The following is a 23,060-nucleotide window of genomic DNA, read 5'->3' on the forward strand; positions in this document are numbered from 1 at the left end:
GTTGTGCCTTAATGATCTGTAAGTCTGGAAGGGAATGGTTTGTGTCCGGAAGGGAATGGGTTAATACTTTGCCGCTCCGCCTTGCACTGAAGGTGTTAATCTCTGACACTACACAATGGGTGACCGGAAAGGGTGGAACTCTCAGTGCGCGTTCTTGAGTTTCTGGCGGGCGGTTATTCAGGTGACACCGTGCGCTGAAGTTATCCGGTCCCCCCTGTGCAGTTCGCGGTCACGGCGGCTCTGGTCGGGTACAGCAGTTCGGAAGATGAGGTCGAGTTACCGGAGCCCGGTGAGCGGGGAGAGCCCCGGGTACCGGAGAGCCCGGCAAGGTGTGTCCCTGTCCGAGCCGCAATGAACCATGGTCTTTGTAGTCCTTGCCCCCCTCACAGGGCAGACCAGGCTCCCAACCTGTAAGCCAGTTGATAGCTTGGATGGATATCCCTGCAATTATTTCCAGCCTGGGGGGAGGGGGCCCAGAGTAATAGGTGGGATAATACACATTGGGGGATACAGCAGGTGGAAAAAGAAAATGGAGGACATTGTGACAGACACTGAAGGCAGCTTCCCTTAACCCAATTTATATATTCCACCGAGGACAAACTAATTCTTTTGAAATGGTATTTACTGAGATCCCATCTCTTAACCTTGGGAATGTTGCTTTGTGCACTGGTGTGTCTCAAAGGCAAAATAATTGCGTTTTGGGGGGTTTATTTACCAAAGTCTCCCGGCTACAACCCCCCATGCCCCCCACTAGATTTATCAAAGCAAAGAATTCTCATTAAAAGCAATAGGAGATTTATCTCTGATATATCCATAGCACTTTTGTGTCCATGGTTTGTCCCCAGTTCTGCAGCTTGGAAACTTGTGCGGCTGCTATTTGGTCTCTGAACCCTGCTCTCTCCTCGCTGCAGGCTCGCTCCTCGTCTCCTGGTACCAGACAGCGTGCTGAACATGTTCAAGGACTCTGATAACGAGGAGGGACGTGAAGATGTCACGGAACACGGTGGGAGGATACGCAGCTTCAAACACGAGCGAGGCAACTGGGCCACATACATCTATGTACCTTGTGAGTACATCTAAGGCTAGAAGGGGTTGGTCGCATAGGAAAAACGACAAAAATCAGCCCTCTAGCAGTGAAGGTGTTAATGGTGCTTTCTGCCATTTAGTTGCTTACATCTAATACCAGCAACTGATTCATCTCCATAAGGTCACTGCACAAGTTCACTAATACAAAGATTGATACATACATGCAAAGTACCCATTTCTCAAAAGTTCCCAAACCAGACGAAATTTGCTAGAAATCGCAGAAAAAGTGAAATCAAGAAACATTTGTGAAAACTTGCAAAGTGAAGACATTGGGTAACGGCAAGAGAAAAGAACCACAAGGAGAGCACTCGTCCACTCAAGATCACAGACACTGGTGGATGAACATAAATGTATGTAGTGTGTGAGGAATTAATTTATTAAAACACTTTATTAGGAGCCAATAACTCAAATAAAATAAATTGGAACGCTAGGGAATCAGGATAGTATGATTCTAGTGAGGCCAATATAACAGCGAATTTAAAAATCGGTCGGATGCAGCATTGGTGATTATCAATAGGCTACCCTCACAGGAAGGAGAGGGTAGTGTTAGTACAATGAACATATTGAGTGGCTACCCTATACTCTATTCAGGTGGGAAATAGGACATACACAGAGCTTAAACATTGCCAAAGTCATTGTACTAACACTACCCTCCTTCCTGTGAGGGTAGCCTATTGATAATCACCAATGCTGCATCCGACCGATCTATATCACCCCGGATTGAAGCACCATCACTCTCATTTACTTTCAAAAGCAGTAGCGAGGGTCCCCCTCCCCTTCCCCAGCCCCCATTCCCTCCCCTACATTCGAAAGTGAAGACATTCACACATCTCTAATACATATATTTTCTTGTATGCATTGACCGTAACCCCTTGCAGACGCACTTACCAGAACACCCCCCTACTGTCTCTGTAAGTTCTCCCTACTTGACACTTTTAGATTGTAAGCTCTTTGGAACAGGGACTCCTTTTTCTAATGTTACTTTTATATCCGAAGCGCTTATTCCCATTATATCAGCGGTGCGCAAACTGGGGGGGCGCAAGATTAACTGCGGGGGCACGGTGTTTACAGAGGCCCCGCACGCTTCCCGAAGGCACTTAAATTAAGTGCCGGTGAAGCGGCGAAGGCCTCTGTAAACCTTACTTACCGTGGTTCAGCCAGCTTCTGGAGACACGTCGAGATGGCAACGCGGTGGGGTCATGTGATGTCGCGTTGCTATGGCAATGTGACGTCCAGATGCCGGGAAAATGTGCAGATAAGGCAGGGGAGAGGGCTAAACCAATCTCAAGCTGTGAGTATTGGTAGGTTGCCAGGGCAACTGACTAGAGGCTGTGTAAAAGGGGATTACCGGTAACAATAATGTTGCAATATACACAGCTCTGGCTGCTTCAGAGCAGGAGAAACATGTAACTTTAGCTGGGAAGGCCTGGCAGCCTGAGAGCAGGAAAAATACAGAGAAATAAACACTCCTGTTCCAGGACAGAGATGCAATAAAATGTGAACATTTGTAATACATTCTTCCATTTGAGTGTTTTTAGCATTTTGGGGTAAAAAAAAACCAACACAGCAACAAACATGACAGAATGCACAATGTATCCTGCTGCTGTTAAATATAATGCAGCAACTAAAGATGGGGGGGGGGGAATCACATGAAGAGTATTAAGTAGAATTGGACAACCGATCGAAATGATGATATCATAATAGAAAATGATGTTAAAGGTGCCGCTCCCCAAATATAACCTATTTTGTAAGTGAGATGTATGACATGCCCGTTAAAAGTAATCCCAGGGGTTGTTTAAAAAAATAATAATACATAGTTGAAAACTGTTCTCACTGCCTGGTGATCGCAGTCAGGATTCGAAGGCTTCCCCCAGCAGCGCGAACAGTTAATCTGGCTACATCTGTATGTTATGGGGCACGCAAAGGGTTAAACAGCAATATTCTCCTGATACGGCACAGAAACTCCCGTGCACGTCAGTGGGGAGGTTTGTGCGGTATGGCCAGATCGGCACTATCACACTTTAATAAATAACCATGTGTTGACTCCCCCCCCCCCCCCCCTCCACATCAGAGGCAATATGAAGTATGGAGCCAGAGTCTCCCACTTTTAAAGGTCCGTGACATTCTTTGAAGGTGAACTTTTCCCTTCTCCTTTCAGATCAGGCCTGCGATGAGTTCTTGGACCTGCTGGACGAGCTGGTGTCCGTGGCTGCGGATCACAAAGTCAGCATGCACAAGATGAGCGAGTTTCATATTAGCCAATCACAGACAGTTGTGCTGCGTCATCACTGGATCAATCCGTTTGTCCAGTCACTGAGGGACAGGCTACGCTCCATGTCCCGGTCAGTATGTGTGTGTGGAATACATGATGCTTCAAGTTTCTGGCTGGTGGGGGAGGGGGTGTGATGCTCTGCAGGTCTATGGGGGGGGGGGGGGGGTGGGATTTGGGATGCTCTGCAGGTGGTGGGGGGGGGGGGGGGAGATGCTATTTTCTACAGGTTTAAGAGCCGGGAGGGGGGGTTGCATGATTCTCTGGATGATAAGGGGATACGTGGAGGCTTCACTGTGTAATTTTGATCTTTGTCTGTTTTTAGGTTTCACTGCATTGCTGACCGGATAAAGGTTTATACCAACCAGGAGAAAACCAGGTGATCAGTCATTAATGTCTCCGTACACCTGCATCAACTCAAACCTGTTTCCTTAAGGAAAATCGAGCTCATCGTCTCCATAGGTTCACCTTGTGTTTTTATGCATTGCGAGTCTCTAAATAGACATTTAAAAAATGTGATTGGTTTGCAGTATATAACCGTACTCTGCACTACTTTATATTGTAGCATGTTCATTGTTACTTTTCATTTATTTTTTTTGAACGGCTACTCAACCTATATGTCGAAAATAGGTTAAAACACCTAAAACATGTTTTCTTTACAGCAAACAAAAAGCTAGTGGGGAACAAGCTCGACAAAAAAACAAACTTTTGTAAAGACTTGACCTATCTCCAATTGGCTTCCTTAAACAAATCTGACTTTTGTTAGGGACCTCTAAGTGTAGGCGTGTTTGCCAATCAAGGGTATTCTTCACGTGTCCTTATCAGAGAACCATTAAACATAATGATGGGGAGGAAAGATGGGGTGTTCCCTGTACCTCTCACCGCACCAGGAAATGAACCCCCTCCCAAGTCTCTGCTTCCCATGTTTTAGAAATGACATTTGATTTAACAATACTTATAGGTGTTAGATTTTTGTAAATAAAGGAATCTACCACCTAGTTAAAAGAAATGCAACTAAATGTTTGCTTTTAGCATGGCTATATTTGGGGAAGACCATTACATTGTTAAATTTTTACAAAAGGTTGAGTTTGGGCCAGCTATGTGGGAATGCACATTTTTTTAAAGGATCAGCCCCTCCTAGCTTCAAAGTGAATTAATAGCAGGTGACCTGCTTAGCTCATTTAGTGCCAGAGATTTCATTTTGGGCATGGATCTTTTTATTTAATTAGATTGCCAAAAGCATTAACAAAGTAGATTAGAAACCTGGTCATTTGAGGGGGTTCCCTTCTTTTGGCTCCTTTGCTGTTATAACACTATGTATTCAGAAGAATGTGGCCCGTCCTTTCACATGCAAAGCCACCATGGATACTCCATCATCTCTTCCTGCTTGATGCCATCACATGGAGGGCGTGCTGTTATGATGTTATCATGTGGGCAGTGTTGGAAGGGCCAGCGGTGGGGGCAACGGGTGTTTATGGTAGGATGTCCTATAACTTGCTGTTGCATCTCTCATGATGTTCTCCCTTACACTTCCAGGACCTTCTTGGGGTTAGAAGTCACAGTGGGAATGGAGCATCTCATGGAGGTGGTGTCAGACGTGGACCAGTCCTTGCAGGAGTTTGATCTGCAAACCTTTTACCCAGTGAGAAAAGTCCTCCACCCCCCCTGAAATCCACCCACAACCCTTTTAGCCGTAGAGGGATGTACATTTTTTGTAGATTACAATACTCTTGAATGCTTCGGCTGCCCTTCTGATGTTCCCTGAATGCCATGAGGGTCATCAATCTAAAGGGTCCTTATTACATTCCGGGAAGATCTTGTTCACGGCTCTATCAGCGACCCCTCCAGTTCTGTTCATGTTACTAGGGTACGATTGCGACCTCCCAACAGATCACACGGCCGCAGTCTGAGAAACCTTGGGTGCTACTAGTCTGCCTGCAGGGAAAGGGTTTAGGGCAGGGGTGGTCAACTTCAGTCCGCAAGGGCCACCAACAGGCCAAGTATTGGGGATAACCCTGCTTCAGCATAGGTGACTCAATCATTCTGACTGAGCTACTGATTGAGCCATAGAGGGAAGTACATGCACTCTGCAATATGGTGCTGGAGGGGGGTACTTATCTGCCGGTGCACTGGATCCAGGGAGGTCCAGACGTCCCAGTGGAGAACAGTGTAGAGAATGGAAGCAGGCACACGGGCTTATGCAAAGAAAATGTAATGTGCCACCAAATGGTCCAACGTTTTGGCAGGGAACTGCCTTTATCAGTAGTAGCCCTCTACTGATTGAGCCACCTGTGCTGAAGCAGGGTTATCCCCAATACCTGGCCTGTTGGTGGCCTTTGAGGACTGGGAGTTGGCCATCCCATGGTTTAGGGTCAAGGGTTCAACATAGATTCAATTAGTATACTCGGTGCTGTCAAAATCTCACAGGCCTCTACTGCAAGTGTACTAATTGCTTACTAGACTAAGAGAAACAGATGGTTATACACTGTTTAATGATTTCATATTAATGTAAAATAATTACTGCTGGACTATAGGGATCTGCTCAATACCTTTTTTTTAATAGTTGCCTTTGTAAAAGAAATAACACTCTTAGGTTCAAAGGGAAAAAAATAAATGTATTGGGAGCTCCTACGTAATAGAAAAGCTCACATTAGAAAAATGAACATGGGATAAAAAAACTGATTAAACAGCAATATCGATTGCATATTTTTTACATTTGTAACCTTTCAGTAATGGTGTTTCTATTGTGACAGCATCTCTATATTGTAAGATCCTTATAGGACTACTTTAAATAAATGTACAGGTAGAATTGTACTTTTTTTTTTTTTTTTTAATATTTCTTTACCATACTCTACAACAGGGTGTCTAATTTCACCTCTAGTTTTTCCTTGCTCATTGATTTTTAAACTTATTTTTTTTTTTATTTATTCAGAACAAAAGAGCCCAGGCTGCTTTGCCAGTCTTCATTGCACTAATCCTGCGTTAACTGCCATTGGTTTTATGGCAGTCAATGCAGGATCACAGTGCGATAACCCAGGTGGGAGGTTAGTGAATAAACGGTGTTAATGACATTAAACAAAAAACAGCTTAACTGATTTTAGGCCAATCTTCTCAGATACAATCTGCCTGGTAAACAGCCTTGTGCTACCTACCTAGAGGGGTGGAGCAAGTAAGAATAAGCAGCATGTGCTGCCATGTGAACAATCTACTGCAGGCGTGGGGCCTTTTTTAAATACAAATGTCGTCTTGCTAATCTGCTTTAAGGAGCATCATATTGAGTTAACTTTCATAAGAGGTCAATTTGAATACTTTTTTTTAACCATGTGGCAGGTTTGGGGAGTAACTGCTTCTGGTGCAATGGTTTGAATGATGGGTGTTGACCTCGTCGCCCCTCTGTTACCCTGCAGGATCCCTCCTTCCATGTGAGCCTGGCTTGGTGCGTTGGGGACGCAGTTGGGAAGCTAGATGGGAGCTGCCTGAAGGAGCTTCAGGTGAGTGAGTTGACGCCTGTCAACACTGGTATGTGACCCTTCGCTCCTGCAGGGCCGTGCATAACACTTTCAATCTTACTGAGACATGCAGGGCATAGCAGGCCTCGCTTCAGTTAACTTAAATAAAGAGCAGCACAGAATGCTACTTTAAAGGGGCTGTACCTCTTGGTTTATTTTTGTTTACTAGATTTGAAACAGGGGGACATTGATTTCAGCTGCGGTGACCCCCGTCTTCCTGAGATGCTTACATTGGAGGGGCTGCCAGTAGCAGCGCCAGCTGGCCACAGAAAGTGTCTGTTTAAAGGACCTACGAGCCAATAGGAAGTCGAAGTCATCCCTTGCACATTCCTACTGGCATGCAGGACCTTTAAACAGCACCGAGGTACCGGCAGCACCTTCTGATGCAAGTATGTCGGGGAGTAGGGAGCCCCTGGAGCTGAAATCGGCGTGGTTCAGCTCTGGAGAACCTCAGCTTCCTAGCTAGTAAAAATCCACCAAGAGGTAATGGTTGTCTGTCAGAGTACGGAGCTTCGAAACATGGTAGATTTCTTCCAGTACTGCGGTGGCACAGGGCACCTCTGCTATTCACACACAGCCCCTGTAAGATCAGAACCCAAATGCACCACATCATAAATATGTATCTGTATCAAAGGGAGTGATTACTAGGATTGTGACCTCGTGAACAAGACAAAAAGGCCCAGTGCTACATCCAACATGACACATTATATAGTTAAATACTTGTCTATTTATCTTCAGAACCAAGTGTCATTTCGTTCAGTTCTTTGGCCACCTGTGAATGACCCAGTCTTTGCAGACCGTTCACCCTCCATTAGAGAGGTTAGGAGAGTTTTCTGCAGGTACGGTAGTGTTGAGACTTGCAGAAGGGGCCAGACCGTGGCACAGTTGCAGGCTTAAAACACCTCTGCTGTTAGCCCGCCTCCTGAGACTTGCTCCTGCTAATTTATGATAATCTTCTCATCACTCCACACGCAGATTACTTCCACCTCTACTAATCACTTTAGGGTATGTGCTTCCTTTCCATCTGTGCTCTCACTGTACACTTGAAGACGAAACCTATGAGGTTTTTGAAGCTCTACACTATGACTTGAACTCTGGTTGTCCACTAAAAGGTTTCACAACCTTAATCAAATCTAAATATAGATGCAGTGGTAAATAGAAAATATACCTATTATTTATGGTGCGTTTGCTTTAGGCCCTTTCCATATGTTAAATAGCATTCTCTCTCCTTTGGGTGCCCCAGGGCATAGTCACCACGTCAAGGGGTCTGGCACTCCTGGGCACCATGACGTAATGACAGCATGCCCAGAGAGGGTTGTTTTTCCTGCTTAGATGGAGGAAAATAGCAGCCAGTTATGGGACCGCAGGGGAGCTGTGGCACTCCGGAACTTGAATTGTTAAGCCCAAACTGTAAGCTTCCCCCCCCCCCCCCCCCCGGAACACCTTTGCCCGCTGCAGAGTCCTGTAGATTGACGCCTGTATTTTGCCCGCTGCAGAGTCCTGTAGATTAACGCCTGTATTTTGGCTGTTGCAGAAAGCGTTGGACAGGTTTGAGAACTCGGAGACCCTGACGTGCTTCTATGCAGAAGAGATTCGCTGCAAGACCGGGAACAAGACTTTCTGCATCCCATTCCAATAGAGCAACCTGTGGGGAACATCCAGCACCCGATCCTCACTCCATAGATGTTACAGCATCCTCCTGACCAGTTCATGTGATGCAGAATTGATGCCTGTAACCTTACAAGCCTGAGAGGGAGTTGTTGGGGGGGGTGGAACAGGGCTTCCAAATGCAGTAGGTGTGGGTGGTGAGGTCACTACATGGAACAGACAGGTGCGTGGTGGCCCATGCATAATTATCATCTTCACTTCCAAAGGGGCCAGCCATGCTTTGCAGAAACTTGGGGTTCGGAGGAAAGGGAATGGGCCTTCTAGCTGTGAAAGTGGTGTTTAAAAAGGAATTTTGGACATTAGTATTGCTATCAAAGATCTCTTCACCCCCAGTAGACTGTGACATAACAGGGCTTCCTAAAGGCACATTATAATGTATAAAGCGCTGTGCTATAGTGCCTAGAGCTACGCTCACCATTTTAAAAGACAAATGCTTGGTTATGCACCCAAAAAATACTTTTTTTTATCGTACTGTCCTTTTTTAACAAACATAATTTCAGCATACAGTAAATGATCCATTTGAAGGGTTTAATCAGCTTTGTTGCTTTCGAACAGATTCCTTAACTGGGCAGGCCAAAAATAATTTCAACATTTCGTTAGAAAACTCACACTTGGTGAAAAATCGGGTTGTTTGTGTATTGTGAAAAATAAATGTTGCGGGTGCGGTGATTTTAATTCTCCAACAGATACATTGGGCCATATTTACTAAGATGTCTTTGGTGAGGATGTTTTTTTTTTTTTTTAAAGCTAGATCCCACCCTGCAGCCTATTTAAGTCATTGGGTTGCACGCCCTCTTTCAGGTCATTATTCGGGCAGATTCTGTAATGCTTGAATTCAGCAGAAGCGGTGAAAAGAGAAGAAATTTACGCAGGACAGTTACTGTCGGATTGAATGTTTCTAAGCGAGCCAATTATACTGATAAGTTGGTTTCTTTGCTTTGCTAGGTGAGAGTGAACCTTCAAATAAGATTTTCAGCAAGCCCTCAGCATGTAGCTCCCATGAAAACCTTAAATCGTTTAAATCTTGGTAATGGGATACTTTTTTTAACCCATTAAACATTGCTGCTGTTCATTCAAACTGGTTCATGTGGTACTGCCTCTTTAAATTCCTTCAGGTCATTTTAAACTCAGTGTATCATGGCATCATAATTACTTTACAAACAAAATAATTCACACATCTACAATGGAATGGTTTAAGTCTTACTAAAAAATATCATATACATATTGTAGAGACCCTTCAAAGCTTGTGTTTAACATAGAAATGTTAACTTAATAGCAGACAAATGGATGAATTACTTTTAAAATTATGTCAATTCACTCTAATCTGTTAACTTTCATCCTGGGAAAACCAGCCATTTACCCTCTTTGAGAATCCTCATTGGGATAACTTGCATGAGATTCAGACACACAAAGGGCATTCATCTGTTTCATATGTTTCATATGTTTACTTTATTAAAATCACATCCAGTTAAAAAAAAAAAAAACGGACCTTTGGAATACATAATCCCAGTGTGAGAGGGAAAAGGAATTATTTTATCCAGGACCAGTCGGCCAGAAACATTTAATAACAGCAATATTCAATGTACCCCACTCACACCAAGCCTAGTCTCTAGTACTATGCATTTTGTGAATAAACCCTACTGTGTGGGATTATGTCTAATAACTTTACACAGCGCATTGTGGTCACAGAGACTCTGTCACTCATGCGACAGCTGCACATGTGCAAACGTATCTTGTTTCACTAATACATACATTTGTGGTCTAATGTAGGATTCACAAGTCTTCTGTAATAGATTCTAAATAAAGGGATGAACAGAAACACAGTGGGAGGTGTCATACAGGGTGGCTTGTCTCCTGCACACAACTAATGCTGCAGTGCCGGTTATAGCACCCACTTCAGGAAACAGAGCAGATTATAGATTTAAAGGTCTACACCTTGGCTAGGCAATGTCTTGGACAAAAGGAAATGAAACCCCTCCCAAATCTCAGCTCACCCTGTTCATAAACGAACTTTAAATACATGCTTAATGCAGTAATATCCCCACCTCCCTCCAAAATGATTTTAAACTAAACTGGTAGCAGAGGGTTACAAAGACAGTTGTAAAGTAACATATACTCCTGATGAAGTTGCAACTGTCTGTTGGCTGCAGGAGCCAGTGTTATCCAAGTGCCATTTTGTATCCACCATGCTAGCAGTTTGGGGGACCCCCTGGTTCAGGCAAGTAGAAAAATATCAAGGAGACAGGACTACTACTTTAAAAATACATATGTAAGATGTTAACATATGAAGCATAACTCATCCAGATACCTCCCTCAAACATGTCACTGGTATAAGTACACTTGGGACCAAGACAATGAGAAACTGTCAGTGTAACATTGGATTCATGCATGTGTTCCAGGTGGTGGAATGGTTCAATGATTGTCTTTTCTGGTTGTTTTTGTATGCCTGTATTTTTATATGCAATTTATCATATAATAAAGACTTTATGCTTTTGCAACCGGTGTTGTACTTTGTGTGTGTGGGGGGGGGGGGGGGGGGCTTGGGGTGGGGTGAGAGATTGGGTTGTAGATTTTATCCATCTTTAAGGAGAATCACTGATTGAGGGATAGGACTACTATTTTTTAACTTTACCGTGTTTGCTAACTGCTGAGTTTAGTTAGATTTCTACTCTCGCTGTGGGTGTATGAACCCCCATGTGTCAGCTCCCTGTGAGCTCCAGGAGCTGGTGTAAGATCCTCTTCTGCCCATACCGCACCTGCAGAGAGTAGCGCCCTCTGTGGCTCAGACTGGCATATGCCACAGGTTCGCTCAGCATAGCTTTGTCCGCACACAGGTCTGCAGCATATGCTTTGAGGGTGAGCTTGGCGCTGGCATGGAGGAGCATGCGCCAAGATGCTGGCAGCCGACGGATGTCCTGGTTCGTCATCGTCTGTTCCTCCTCACCCTCATCATCCTCCCATCCGTCATTTTCCTTGTACTCTGCAAACTCCTCTGCAGACATGCAGAGAACCTGGTGCAGGAGATAAGAGGGGAGGGGTACTTATTGAAGAAAGCCCATTAAGAAACATTCAATGTACAGTGTGTACCTTTTGATGCACCTACTCAACCAGCAAGTTACTCCAATTTAAAGTAAATCTCAAATTCCCCTCGTTTGCGTCACCTTTATTTTATAAAACTCATTGTCTTATGCACAGCATGTGAACCTATAGCCCTCGATGGAGGCTGGTGCCATACATAAGAGGATGATTCCAGAAACGTCAATAGAATCCTCATATGCAGGGAACCTGCAGCCAGAAGGTATTGCCGGGATCTGTCTCTTATTCAGAGCTGCTGCCCCCATAGACTTCAATTGGATCACCATCCTTAAAAACTATACATCTCACTGACAATATGTTGAGAGAGTTATGCATACACAGATAGACAAACAGAGCCCCTATTGATAGCACTCTATTCCAATGTGATATGGTGAATTGTTAAAATAACTTTATTTATTGACAATGACGTTAAAATATTGGGGTTTAAAATGATGATTAAATATACCAAGTGTTACTGTCTCTAATGGATAAGTGTGTCCAGAAGAGTGTACATTTGTGGGTTAATGTCCAGTGTTTGGATAGTTCACTGGCCCTAGTATTCCTCGTATAGAGTGAAGAGACTAGAGTGCTTGTTGATTGTCAGCAGTTAGGGCCACACATGTAGTGCCCCAGTATTATGATACTAGTTAGTGCTCTTTACTGTCGGACCTATGCTATGCTGCTAGTTTGCAGCTGAAAGCATATTAAAGGTTGTGTGTAAACAGATCTTGGTCAAAGTGCACTCTGTTGTTGTATTACTGTCACCTCCCTGTGCTGTTGTTAGTATATTAGGGTAGGTGTGTAGTGCTAAGTACATATACATCCCAAGTATATTGTGCCTGGGGTGTACTAAATCTAGTATGCAGGATTATAGACTGGTTTATAAAGTGGCACTGCTATTACTCTAATCTAAGTAGATGGCAAGTGAATAGCTGAGTACTGTTCCTTTTGGGGTATGTATATCGGTCAGTTGAGAGACCTGTCCCCATTTGGTGCAGTGCTCTTCATGTGTGGTGGTATTCTGGCACTCCAGAGGTTAATTGCTGGTTAGGTTGCCATTGTGCTATATGTATATATTGTACCCTATGAGCTTGATGCTGTGTCAGGGAAATAGCATACAGGCTGCCTTAGGTAGTTTAATAATATAGTATTTTGCCAGATACTTTGTTGCCTTTAGTGGTGTGTGACTATTGAATCCATTGGGACCCTAATAGTCCTGTACTGTGCACCGGTGGAGCCACGCTGACTCTCTCAGTCACTCTGAGTCAGTGTACATGAATTCGGTCTCCTCCGCGTGCACGTGGTCACGTGCTTGCCGACGCGCGCGTTTCGCGAGTGCTTTTTCAAGGCTGGATAGTCAGTGGGTTTCCTATGTCTGAGCAAGGTATTTATACCTCTTGGATTAACCTGAAGTAACCCCATTGACTGATAGCGCATGCTCTCTATGAGGCTGTTGTGTGCCTGAAGGTGAATTCAGCGCTATGTCTCCTTTGATATGTGGGACTTAGAAAAAATTCCCTTTTTGAGGCATGCTGCTTTATTGGTTATTGCTTTTATATAGTTTTAACTGTATGTCATTAAATGTGTTTCTAATGACTAGCACTGTTGTGACACCATGTGTATCTATCTTCAATAAATGAATTGCATATGTAGTTGCCTGGTTCTTTGGTATTATTAAAATGCTTTAACATTATTTTGTTAGTGCTGTATTTGATTGTGTTTTTGTTGCTTGAATGGTACACCTTGAGTCAGGTTTAAGTGGATCCTATTTGTGTAAATAGAGTATAGAGGTTTAATTATTTTTTTGAAAATTTCTATTCTGCTGATTCCAGAGATTAGATAAAGGGACTGTAAACAAAGCCTTCATTGAGGCCCTTAGGTGTTAACGCCTGGAGATTATAGATCCACCGTGCTTCCTTCTGTAGGAGCGTGGTGTCAATATCCCCTTTTCTCTGACCTAAGGAGAATTGGTCTATACCTGTAAACAGTATAGAGTTGAGATTGCCTTGTTGACAAGAGTTAATGTGCCTCGCCAGCGGGGTGTCTACATTGTTTCGTATTGTGCCTATATGTTCCAATACCCGCTGTTTAAATTGGCGTTTCGTTTTGCCTATGTAGATCTTCCCACATTTGCAGAGTTATGCATACACCAGTTAGGTGATGGGAGCCGATACGTCTTAAACTTCATGGAAATTAGGGTTCAATAGACTGAAGTCCCCATTCAAGTGTGTGTGTACACACACACGATAATTATACTTTACATCATGTCCACTCTTTGAACTACTATGCTGCCATCATGGGTGTGGTCACCAGTCCTTACCTTCAGACTGGCACTCAGCTCCTCCTCAGTCATCACCTCCTCGGACCCAAACACAAAAGCGCCTTCTTCCCCCACCATCTCCATGTGACACAGGAAGTCCCATCTCTCCTGCACCTGCGCCCTTTCTGCCGCTGACTCCACAGCTATGTATATAAACACAGAGCCACATATATAACACATCAGACAGACACACTCTCCCCATCCTGGGAGCCCAGAAACATATAGCTGTACAAATTAAAGAGATCAATTGTTGACAGGTCTGTGTGTTCAACCCTAAGGGCAATATGTGGTTCAAGAGGCCTCTCTGTATACACTGTGTGGGTGCATATGAACAGTTGCCCACTTCTTCTTAAAGGATAACTAGTGCCAGCTGCTCGCCCTCTCGAAAGTTCTATACAGGCAGTGGTATCTCCCCAGGTAACGCAAAGGCACCACCATCACCAGGTCTTCTATTTGAACTTGTCCCCTATAGTTGGTTATAAACAGCCAGTTGATTCCTTAGGTGCTACAAGCAAACTGGTCCATTCCGCCCCCCTCCCCCCCCTGGAGTTCCAGTACATATAGACAGGCGGCTTCACTACCCTATAATGGGTCACTGCAGCAGACTGGAGACGAGACGCACACAATATTACCACGCTGGGTGGTGTACAAAGACATTTGCCCCCCCCCCTCCACCCCCCTGGAAATAATCCCATGTGGTTACACACAGACCCTGCAGTGCAGCCTCCCGCAGTGTCACCATCTGGATGTCGGCCGTTTCGTTGATGTTCTGCGGATGTGGTTCAGCGAACCCGTACATGTGAAGGAGCTGCCAGTTTGCCATCTGGCCATATGTGTTGAACAGCTCCTGGCCGGCCAGCACGGGGCATGTGGTGGTCATCCGGAGGCACTCCTGCATCAAGGACAGGGGGCACAGCGGTCATTATATTGACATTCCCGAGACGCTTTGTATCGCCATGTCCAAAAGTAAGCTATTGGCCACTAGCAGATCTGCAAACTAGGACATTGCAATTACTATTTCATTTCCCTTTCTTGAAAATTAACTAGGTCCATTTAATCAGTGCACCTGCAACAGAAAGAAGGCAGCAGGCACAATTACTGCACAATTACTGCACAATTACTGCACAATTACTGCACAATTACTGCACAATTACTGCATGATCAGTAAGTACCGGTCTTGGAGCCGGATTGTGATATTTATCTGTACCAGTGGCCACCTTTATACTACCCTGGGATTCCCACCAGGAAGCAGACAGACACCTGATAGCAAAGCTGCTGGTTCGACATGGGGATTTAGAGCACAGACACTTCAAACATCTGCTCTAGCCGTGTTACTCAGCAGCAGAGTACTGCACACGCGTGTGGTGTTGGTGATCACACACTGTCCAGTTAATGATCATCTCAGGCGTTGCATTCAACACCTCTGCCATGGCTATCTGAGGTGAGCAAAATAGCCCCATCCCTGACCTTTGCAGACTGGAGAGGACCGAAGTATTGAAGGTCGTCAGTCCCAATCCTACACTACCACTACATTGTGAATTATTCAACCCTCCTGCAACATGGCGGAGGTCAAGATGCCCTCTCTCATCTGCCCTTCCTGGACACAAACAGAACGTTCGCTCTCTGGGGCCGAGTCAAGTCTGCTACTGGGAACCAACTTCTCCTCACTGATCCATTTAATGGTCTTCCTGGTTTCGAGTTTCCTCATCAATAGCCAGGGCCCCTTACCAGGTATCACACAGGTCCTTATGCAGCCTCTTTATAAGTAGGGCCCGCATGTGAGCCCACTGTGCTGCTGTGGGGAGGTCCAAACGATGAACTACATGGTGGAGGACTGCCCTGTCTCCAGACTGGAGGGAGGACTATGAGCCCTACTAACTCGACAGTATGCTGGTTACCTGGCTCAAGAAGCCTCACATGAGCTTGTAATTTATTTACAGTGATGCAGCAATAATGATCGAGATTTGGATTTTTACAAGGAAGCTTTAAACTGCACCTGACTTAGAAACCCTGAGATAAAAGCACTCAGCCGTGTAACATCTTTCCACCCACTGAATGAGCCAGGAAACTTCACCCATACATGAAGGAATGGTGACCACTCACAGGCGTGAACTCCAAGTGTGCATTGTGCTGTGCCACATGGTTCAACAGGTCAGCCACAGGGACCATCATAGGCGGGAGAACTTCCTTCCCCAAATCGTCCTCCTCTTCTTCCATCGGCTCCTGGAAACTGAAGGAGAGGACATGTTACAAAGGGTGCCCAGACCAGGCTCCTCTTCTTCCATCGGCTCCTGGAAACTGACGGAGAGGACATGTTACAAAGGGTGCCCAGGCCAGGCTCCTCTTCTTCCTTCTCCCTACATCCAGTCTTTTCCATTTCTCCTGCATGGGCTCTTAACCCTTTTGCACCTGAGCAATGCATTGCTCTCCCATCTGGCAGCAACAGGGTTCATGCCGCCCACTTCATTTATCCGCCTGCACTGGTAAAACATGAAAGGTACCGGCCACTTATTTGCCTTGAAGCTTCTTTCCGTGATTGCATCCAAATGAATGGGACTTCACTTGTCTCCAGCACAGGGATGCAGCTTCACTGCATATTGAATCACGTCTTCCTTTTTCAGGGCTAGACAGGACTATTTGAGAGAGCTTCATGACCGAGCACTAAATGGTGATCTATGCAATGGGATTTTTTTATTATTAAAGTATAAGTCATATCTATTGCTCTTCAGCATCAACGTCCATTTAAAGATGGAGCCAATTACATTGCGCCCCCAGATAACAACATATCCCAGTATAACTGTTATTACAGCATTTCCATGGGAGTCAGTGGTGGAGAATATTACTATCGATCGCAACAGAGACAACAAAGAAGCCCCCTGCATCTGCATGAACTTCCATAAGTACATTGCACACTGAAAACAGACACACGGTCATCATGTTCACCGTTCGAGCGCACCCAACATAACGTACCCTGAACATCATGAGGGCGAAGGCACTGTAGGGAGCCTATGATGTCCAGGGTACATCATGATATAAATGCTTGGATTCTACGGGGGTATTCCGTTCACCGTGACCACAACACCAAGCGCTTGAGAGCCAGAAGATCAGTGGCACCACTCTTTCAGAACTCAGAGTTTATTCTACTTGCTGGAGATACTCATCCTATATTTATAGTCCTATTGATCCAAAGTAAACACACAAAAAAACCCCAGTGAAACATTTGGCTCTAGGCCTCGTAAGAAGGAACAACATCCTTCCCAACTCCAGTAATGATCAGATTCTTCTCCCTGGAGCAGCGCCCTTCCTAGACGTCATTTATTTTACATCTCCTTGTATACCTTTCCTTTTCTAAACATGTAACTGTAGCAGATTGATACCTTTCAAACTATACAAATAAAGACTTGTGCGGGTATTTTAAAGTATAATCTTTACTTAAACTTTTAACATTTCTTTGGTAAACAAAAGCTCGAGGGGTTTTACAATATATGGCAAACTGTATTTTTATCCAAAGACAATACAGTTGTTTGTACCCAGAATTGTTAGCCAAGAGTTGTTCCTTCGACGGGCAAAGTAATTATTGTGTTGCTATTAAATCAAGCAGATAAACATAAAATAGCCGATATGCTTAAAAATAGGGTTCCCGACAAGAAGGGATCCTCTTTTTTCACAATACAGAAATAAGTCAAACACTTTTAAGGGCGATTGAATCTAAGATTACACAAAATTGTTTACAAAAAAAAAAAAAATACATTAAATTATTTTTTTTTTAAATGTACCTGCTACATTGAACTTATACTTTAAAAAGTTGGTTTTTACATGATTTTTTTTATTTTTACCATAGCACATAACAAAATTGCTATTGTTAATTGTGTGGGAGAACAGCCCTGTTCTATGGAGACATAGCATTTGCATAGAGAAAGAGAGAATGGATGATGCAGGAATTGGTTTCAGACTTCCAGTCGCTTCGGTTTAATGTAGATACTAAGGTAATAGGCACAGAGGGAATGTAAATGCATTGTCAGCAGAGAGAGAGATAAAAGCATAAAGGGGATTATTGGGATACACAAGAAATTAAATCCGGCACTTTATTTTTTTTAATAGATCAGTAAGAAACTCCATGTATTGATTAGGAATGGGGCTAAAACCCTACCTGGCAAAGGATTAAAATAATAAATTCTGCCACATCTCGTTATTTATTATTGGAATTATCTGGATGATTTATTGTAACACACACACACACACACACACACCATGGACTGTGTCTGCAAAATGTCTCTGTAAAGCGCTACGTACAACTGGCAGCGCTATACAAGAACATGCTATTATTATTAAATCTAAAGAGGGGAAAAGGGGATATGGTGCCATTTAAAAAAAAATAAAGACTGGGCTGGTTAAACCGGTATTTATCGGAGATCAATGTGGTTAATGAATGGGCTAAGGCTGGGACGCACTAAGCCCCGATAAGTGCTATAGGAGCCAAATCCCTTGTTAACGGCTTTTGACCTGAATGAATGTTACAGAGGATCGAGCTCTGATAAACCCCTAACAATCTAACAAGATACAGGGGTACAGACGGCACTCCAGGAGTTAACAAGGAGATGGCCTTCAGTCCAATACCAAGATCTTCCAATTCAAGGCCACAAAACCGCTGCCTGCCGATGAGGACCTTTTTTGACCTTTACCCTCTTCATCTCTTACCTGTAGGCCATAACGAAGGCAACCAGCCTCTTGTAGAGGTCTATGGTGTGTTTCTCTGGACAGAATCTGTCTGGGTTCCTCCTGATGAAGGGCATGACGATGGAGTTATATTCCTCCTCCATGCTTTCCAGGTCTTTCCTCACAGCCTCCACCACCCCCGTGCCCTGCAGGAGCTGTGCCCGCTCATCCTCTGACCTGCAAGAGACAACACCCTCCTCACTCTCTCAGGTGATGCCAGCTGCAAGAATAGTGGCTTAATAGCAGTAAAAGGGGCTAAATTACAATCCACAAGTCTATCTAGCAGAACAACAGTACTGCTCCACAACACTACAGCACTAGAAGGGAATAAGGAATTCCCCAATGTTGAGTACAGTTATACCCCGGTTTAAGGACACTCACTTTAAGTACACTCGCAAGTAAGGACATATCGCCCAATAGGCAAACGGCAGCTTGCGCATGCGCCTGTCAGCACGTCCTGAACAGCAATACCGGCTCCCTACCTGTACCGAAGCTGTGCGCAAGCAGGGAGACTATAGAGCCTGTTACACATGCGTTATTTACATCAGTTATGCACGTATATGACAGTTGCCGTACAGTACATGCATCGATAAGTGGTAAAAAGGTAGTGCTTCACTTTAAGTACATTTTCGCTTTACATACATGCTCCGGTCCCATTGCGTACGTTAATGCGGGGTATGCCTGTAATGCTTTGAATACTCTTAACAGACCAAAGGGTTTAGCAATGCTCTGCAATTCTCTAGAAGAGCAGGGGTTTGAGGGGTGATTTGAAGTTTTTTTTTAGCCCAAGGGCTAAGAACTGCAGTACACGGCAAGAGTTATGTGATGCGCGCCAGGTCTCAACATGGGAAGTAGTTAAGTGACAGTTTGCATTGCAAAGAGGTTAAGGGATGCTCACCAAAACATGGGTAGGTCAGGAGGGTCCAATTCAGGCCACAGGGAAAAGTAAGGAGCCCACAGAGAACTGCTGTCTGTCACTTCATACAGGAGAGAGAGGAGAAGCGGTACCCAGCCTGAGGGACTGTGCAGACTGTCCTGTTCTGGGAAAGCAAAGAGAGGAGACAAATAAGTGCCAGACTGAGAATGGACCACATCAGGCAGAGAAGATCCATAGTCTGATGGTGCAGACACCAGTCACAAACCTAAACATCCACTAACCTATTAACAAAAAGATCTTTAACCTCGGAGTAAAAGTCTCTGGCACGACAATAAACTGGAAGCCATCAGCAGCATAAGACTCTGCGGTATTTCTAACCCCATCATGCAGTTAAAAACAAAGTCGTTTTTCTCTTTGACATGGACCCATGCGATCCATCACTGACTTGCCCCCTCCCAGTCAAGAGAATGGGAGGGGACTCTGTATGGTGAACTGCACCTGCTCTCCCCTTCCACAGACAGTGACATCATATATATGTCCTAAATCTGTCACTGCCTTGGGTTCCTCTAGGTCCTTGGGTAAAATTCCCTTAAGGGCAAGGGCTCTGTTGTCACCGTACCTTTCTCCAGCAAGTCTTGAATCTTTGTCATGTGTTGGGACAGAAGCGCTGACCTGGGAACGCTGAACAGAAGCTCCCCAACTGGAAGGTCCTCACGGGCCAGCATCCCATACTTTGACACAGTGCCTTGTGTGCTGATATATACCTAGGAGTGATGGAGAATCCCATACTGTGACTGTGCTGAGATATAGATATATATAACACACACACACATTTAGTTGTGTTCCTCCTGTGGTGGTCAATGTTCTTGAGAGCCATTACACTGCCCTTACTAATCCCTGGAGTCACGGGTCCCCCTCATCTACACACATTAGAAGGGTTCTCTCCCAATCGTGTCCATTTGTTCTCTCCCAATCGGGTTCTCCCCCAAGCTGCTCACCTTTGGGTTCAGCTCTAAACCCATCTTCTCACACCAGGTCAGGAAGCGGGAGACAGGAGAGGGGCTCCCACAGTGCTCTGCTTCCCCATCCACCTGCAATAATGAGGGACAGGTTAGAAGAGGCATCCTGTTCACTCATCAGCTGCTTGCTCGAATTGTCAATATCACCAGACGTGTGACTCATGTCTAAGCTTTCTAGACTTTGGGGGACAGTTAGCAAGAAAAGAATGGAAATGTATAGATGCTTAGGTAATATGATCAAAGCAACAGTTGTGCCGTAAGCAAAGGTGTGCCACTCGCTGCCAGTGGGGGCGGAAGGGGTTTATATTTTGTATCTGCTTTATCCTGCTACAATACATGTGCATCAGTCCTTTATACCTCTCCTTTATCCTTCTGTCTCTGCATCTGTCCTTTATACTGTTTCTATATGTACATCAGGATGTAGCACCCATAAGTAAAAGACATGGTCTTACAATTTCAGCAGCATCTGCCAGTAACTTAGTATGTGTGTCTGTGCGCACGTATGCAAGTCTGTGCATATCATGTGTATATTATAGTATACAGCAGCGTGCATGTGTTTTATCTACAGTATGGGTATCAACATATTTGTGTGTGTATCAGTGTTAATGTGGGTTTACAGTGTGGGCATCTAATGTGTATCTCTGCGTTAGTGTGTGTACTGTGCATGCATCCTATGTGTATCATTGTGTTAATGTGTGCACTCTTTATGCATCATATTTATCAGTATGTGTCTGGGCTCTCAGCTAGTGCATCATATTTATCAGTATGTGTCTGTGTGCATCCTAGGTGTATCAATGTGTGTGTCCTTGTGTCTATGCATGGCTGTCATGGTGCTGTCTCTCTCCTGAGATAAGCCTGCCCCTCCCTCACACACACACACACTTTATATCCCAGTACTGTACCTTGCGCTTCTTTGCTTCTGCACTCATAACTGTGCTCAGGGGATCTCTGCTTCTCTCCCACGTGTTTCTCCGGGTCCTCGGATTCCTTCCGGGAGGGAGAGAGTCTCCGCCCCTTAAAGAGACAGTGACCGAGTGTCAATGCTTTGGCGTTAGACAATGCCTTAAGATTCATGGCTCCCCAGTCCTATAATATTAAGAAATATTGTATCGTATAAGAAATCTTGCGGTGCACTAGCACAGATAGTGTCCCATTGATAATAATGGGAGATTCCCATTGATAAATCTGTCAGTAAGTGATGTCTTCATACACATAGGAGCAGCCTTAAGCAACCCCTGTTTTACCAGTGTAATCCTAATGACTGCACAGACACATACAGTTCCTGCCCTTGTATCTCCCCGTATTGTGTCTAAATCTATGCCTGCACTGAATGCATCTCTACTCCTCTCATGAGTTTCTAGGCTGATGAAGGTCACTCACTTCCCAAAACGTTGTTACTCTGTCCATAGGGATGCAAGACGTCTTCTCCAAAAATACTGGACACAATGGTGAAAAGAACGACACACTTGACAGACACACACACAAACACCTGCTCCATGCGGTTTCCTCCTCTCCTTGGCCCCATCCCCAGGCTTCTGATACTTCCTATGTATTGGCTGCATTACCCAGCAGACAATCAGGATGGAGGAAGCTGCCCAGCCCCCTAGCAACAGCCCTGCTCTCTCCCTGCGCAGGTAAATCCCACGGCCCCTCCAAACCGGTCAGGTCACTATGTCCAGAGAGGTAATACCGGAATACACATACATGTCCAGTATAACCTCTAATTTTTTACTGGACAGTGTCCCAATACAGGACAGTCCGATTCAATACCTGGCAACCTTAATTCTGAGCTATACTCATGATGTGGCTGGAACATCTATGCGTCTGCAGTCTGTATCTGTTCATTATACCTCTGTGTATGTGCATCAGTCTGTATACCTTTCCTATAGCTAGGGTGACCATACTTGTCCCCGGCAAAAGCCGGGACAAATGTCATACATGCCAACTGAGCATGCGTGAAGAGTGCTTGCCACCGCGAATGCAGATCGACACTTGTCTACTGCGCATGCGTGATCTGAGTTTGCCGGCAAGAGCCTGCACGTGCAGCCGGCATGTGCCAATCACGCATGTGCACGAGCAGTCGGCATGTGCCGATCGCGCATGCGTAGTCGGCACTTGCCAGTGGGATAGAAAACCGGGCTAGCCGGCTCTGTCAGTGGGATAGAAAAGTCGAGACAGAGCCCTAAAAAATAGGACTGTCACCGGACAGGACATCTGGATCACCCCCACCTATAGCATTCTGTCTCTACATGAACATCCGTCTGCATTTCTCCTTTGTGCTTTATCTCAGGGACAGCTTGATGGCACGCACCGAGCCCACGCGCTTCCCAACAAAAGTTAAACTGATTGCCGGGGGAGAGCGCTTTCATTGGAGTAACTCAAATTCATTGGACCTTACAAAATTCTGAAACAGGTCAACCCGTTGGCCTTCAAATTGGACCTTCTGGCCAGCTTAAGGATACCTCCAGTGTTCCATGTCTCCCTCCTCAAGCCTTTAGTCCAGAACACCTTCCCTTCTCTT

At 44.8% G+C, this 23,060-nt stretch overlaps 2 protein-coding genes across 3 annotated transcripts; one reads left to right on the forward strand and one right to left on the reverse strand.

Moving 5' to 3' along the window:
• The first annotated feature begins 145 nt into the window (after positions 1-145).
• Positions 146-11,030, forward strand: USB1 (U6 snRNA biogenesis phosphodiesterase 1). Of its 2 annotated transcripts, none has more exons than XM_075576544.1 (7): positions 146-289; positions 912-1,066; positions 3,245-3,428; positions 3,681-3,734; positions 4,892-4,997; positions 6,763-6,846; positions 8,399-11,030. In XM_075576544.1, the coding sequence occupies exons 2-7, from the start codon at positions 952-954 to the stop codon at positions 8,501-8,503; spliced, it is 648 nt and encodes a 215-aa protein (XP_075432659.1). In that variant the 5' UTR covers positions 146-289; positions 912-951; the 3' UTR covers positions 8,504-11,030. The 2 variants fall into 2 exon arrangements, with proteins under 2 accessions (XP_075432659.1, XP_075432658.1); XM_075576543.1 differs by having other exon boundaries at positions 147-329.
• On the reverse strand, positions 10,698-21,600 carry SETD6 (SET domain containing 6, protein lysine methyltransferase). Its single transcript, XM_075576542.1, has 9 exons — positions 21,442-21,600; positions 20,519-20,611; positions 20,140-20,284; positions 19,542-19,683; positions 18,626-18,820; positions 16,031-16,157; positions 14,639-14,819; positions 13,928-14,070; positions 10,698-11,543 (listed from the first exon to the last, which is right to left on the reverse strand). The coding sequence occupies exons 1-9, from the start codon at positions 21,466-21,468 to the stop codon at positions 11,232-11,234; spliced, it is 1,365 nt and encodes a 454-aa protein (XP_075432657.1). The 5' UTR covers positions 21,469-21,600; the 3' UTR covers positions 10,698-11,231.
• Positions 21,601-23,060: the final 1,460 nt, after the last annotated feature.

This window comes from Ascaphus truei, chromosome 19 (genome assembly GCF_040206685.1).
Source record: "Ascaphus truei isolate aAscTru1 chromosome 19, aAscTru1.hap1, whole genome shotgun sequence".
Lineage (NCBI taxonomy): Eukaryota > Metazoa > Chordata > Amphibia > Anura > Ascaphidae > Ascaphus > Ascaphus truei.

What these genes read in the sequence shown, in the direction of transcription:
- USB1 (XM_075576544.1), top strand. Translation starts at nt 952, where the DNA reads ATGTTCAAGGACTCTGATAACGAGGAGGGACGTGAAGATGTCACGGAA. An exon ending in AGGCTACGCTCCATGTCCCG is followed by an intron (nt 3,429 to 3,680) that starts GTCAGTATGTGT and finishes GTCTGTTTTTAG; the next exon opens with GTTTCACTGCATTGCTGACC. An exon ending in GCTGCCTGAAGGAGCTTCAG is followed by an intron (nt 6,847 to 8,398) that starts GTGAGTGAGTTG and finishes TGGCTGTTGCAG; the next exon opens with AAAGCGTTGGACAGGTTTGA.
- SETD6 (XM_075576542.1), bottom strand. Translation starts at nt 21,468, where the DNA reads ATGAGTGCAGAAGCAAAGAAGCGCAAG. An exon ending in GTTTAGAGCTGAACCCAAAG is followed by an intron (nt 20,285 to 20,518) that starts GTGAGCAGCTTG and finishes CATCACTCCTAG; the next exon opens with GTATATATCAGCACACAAGG. An exon ending in CCTGACCTACCCATGTTTTG is followed by an intron (nt 18,821 to 19,541) that starts GTGAGCATCCCT and finishes TGTCTCTTGCAG; the next exon opens with GTCAGAGGATGAGCGGGCAC.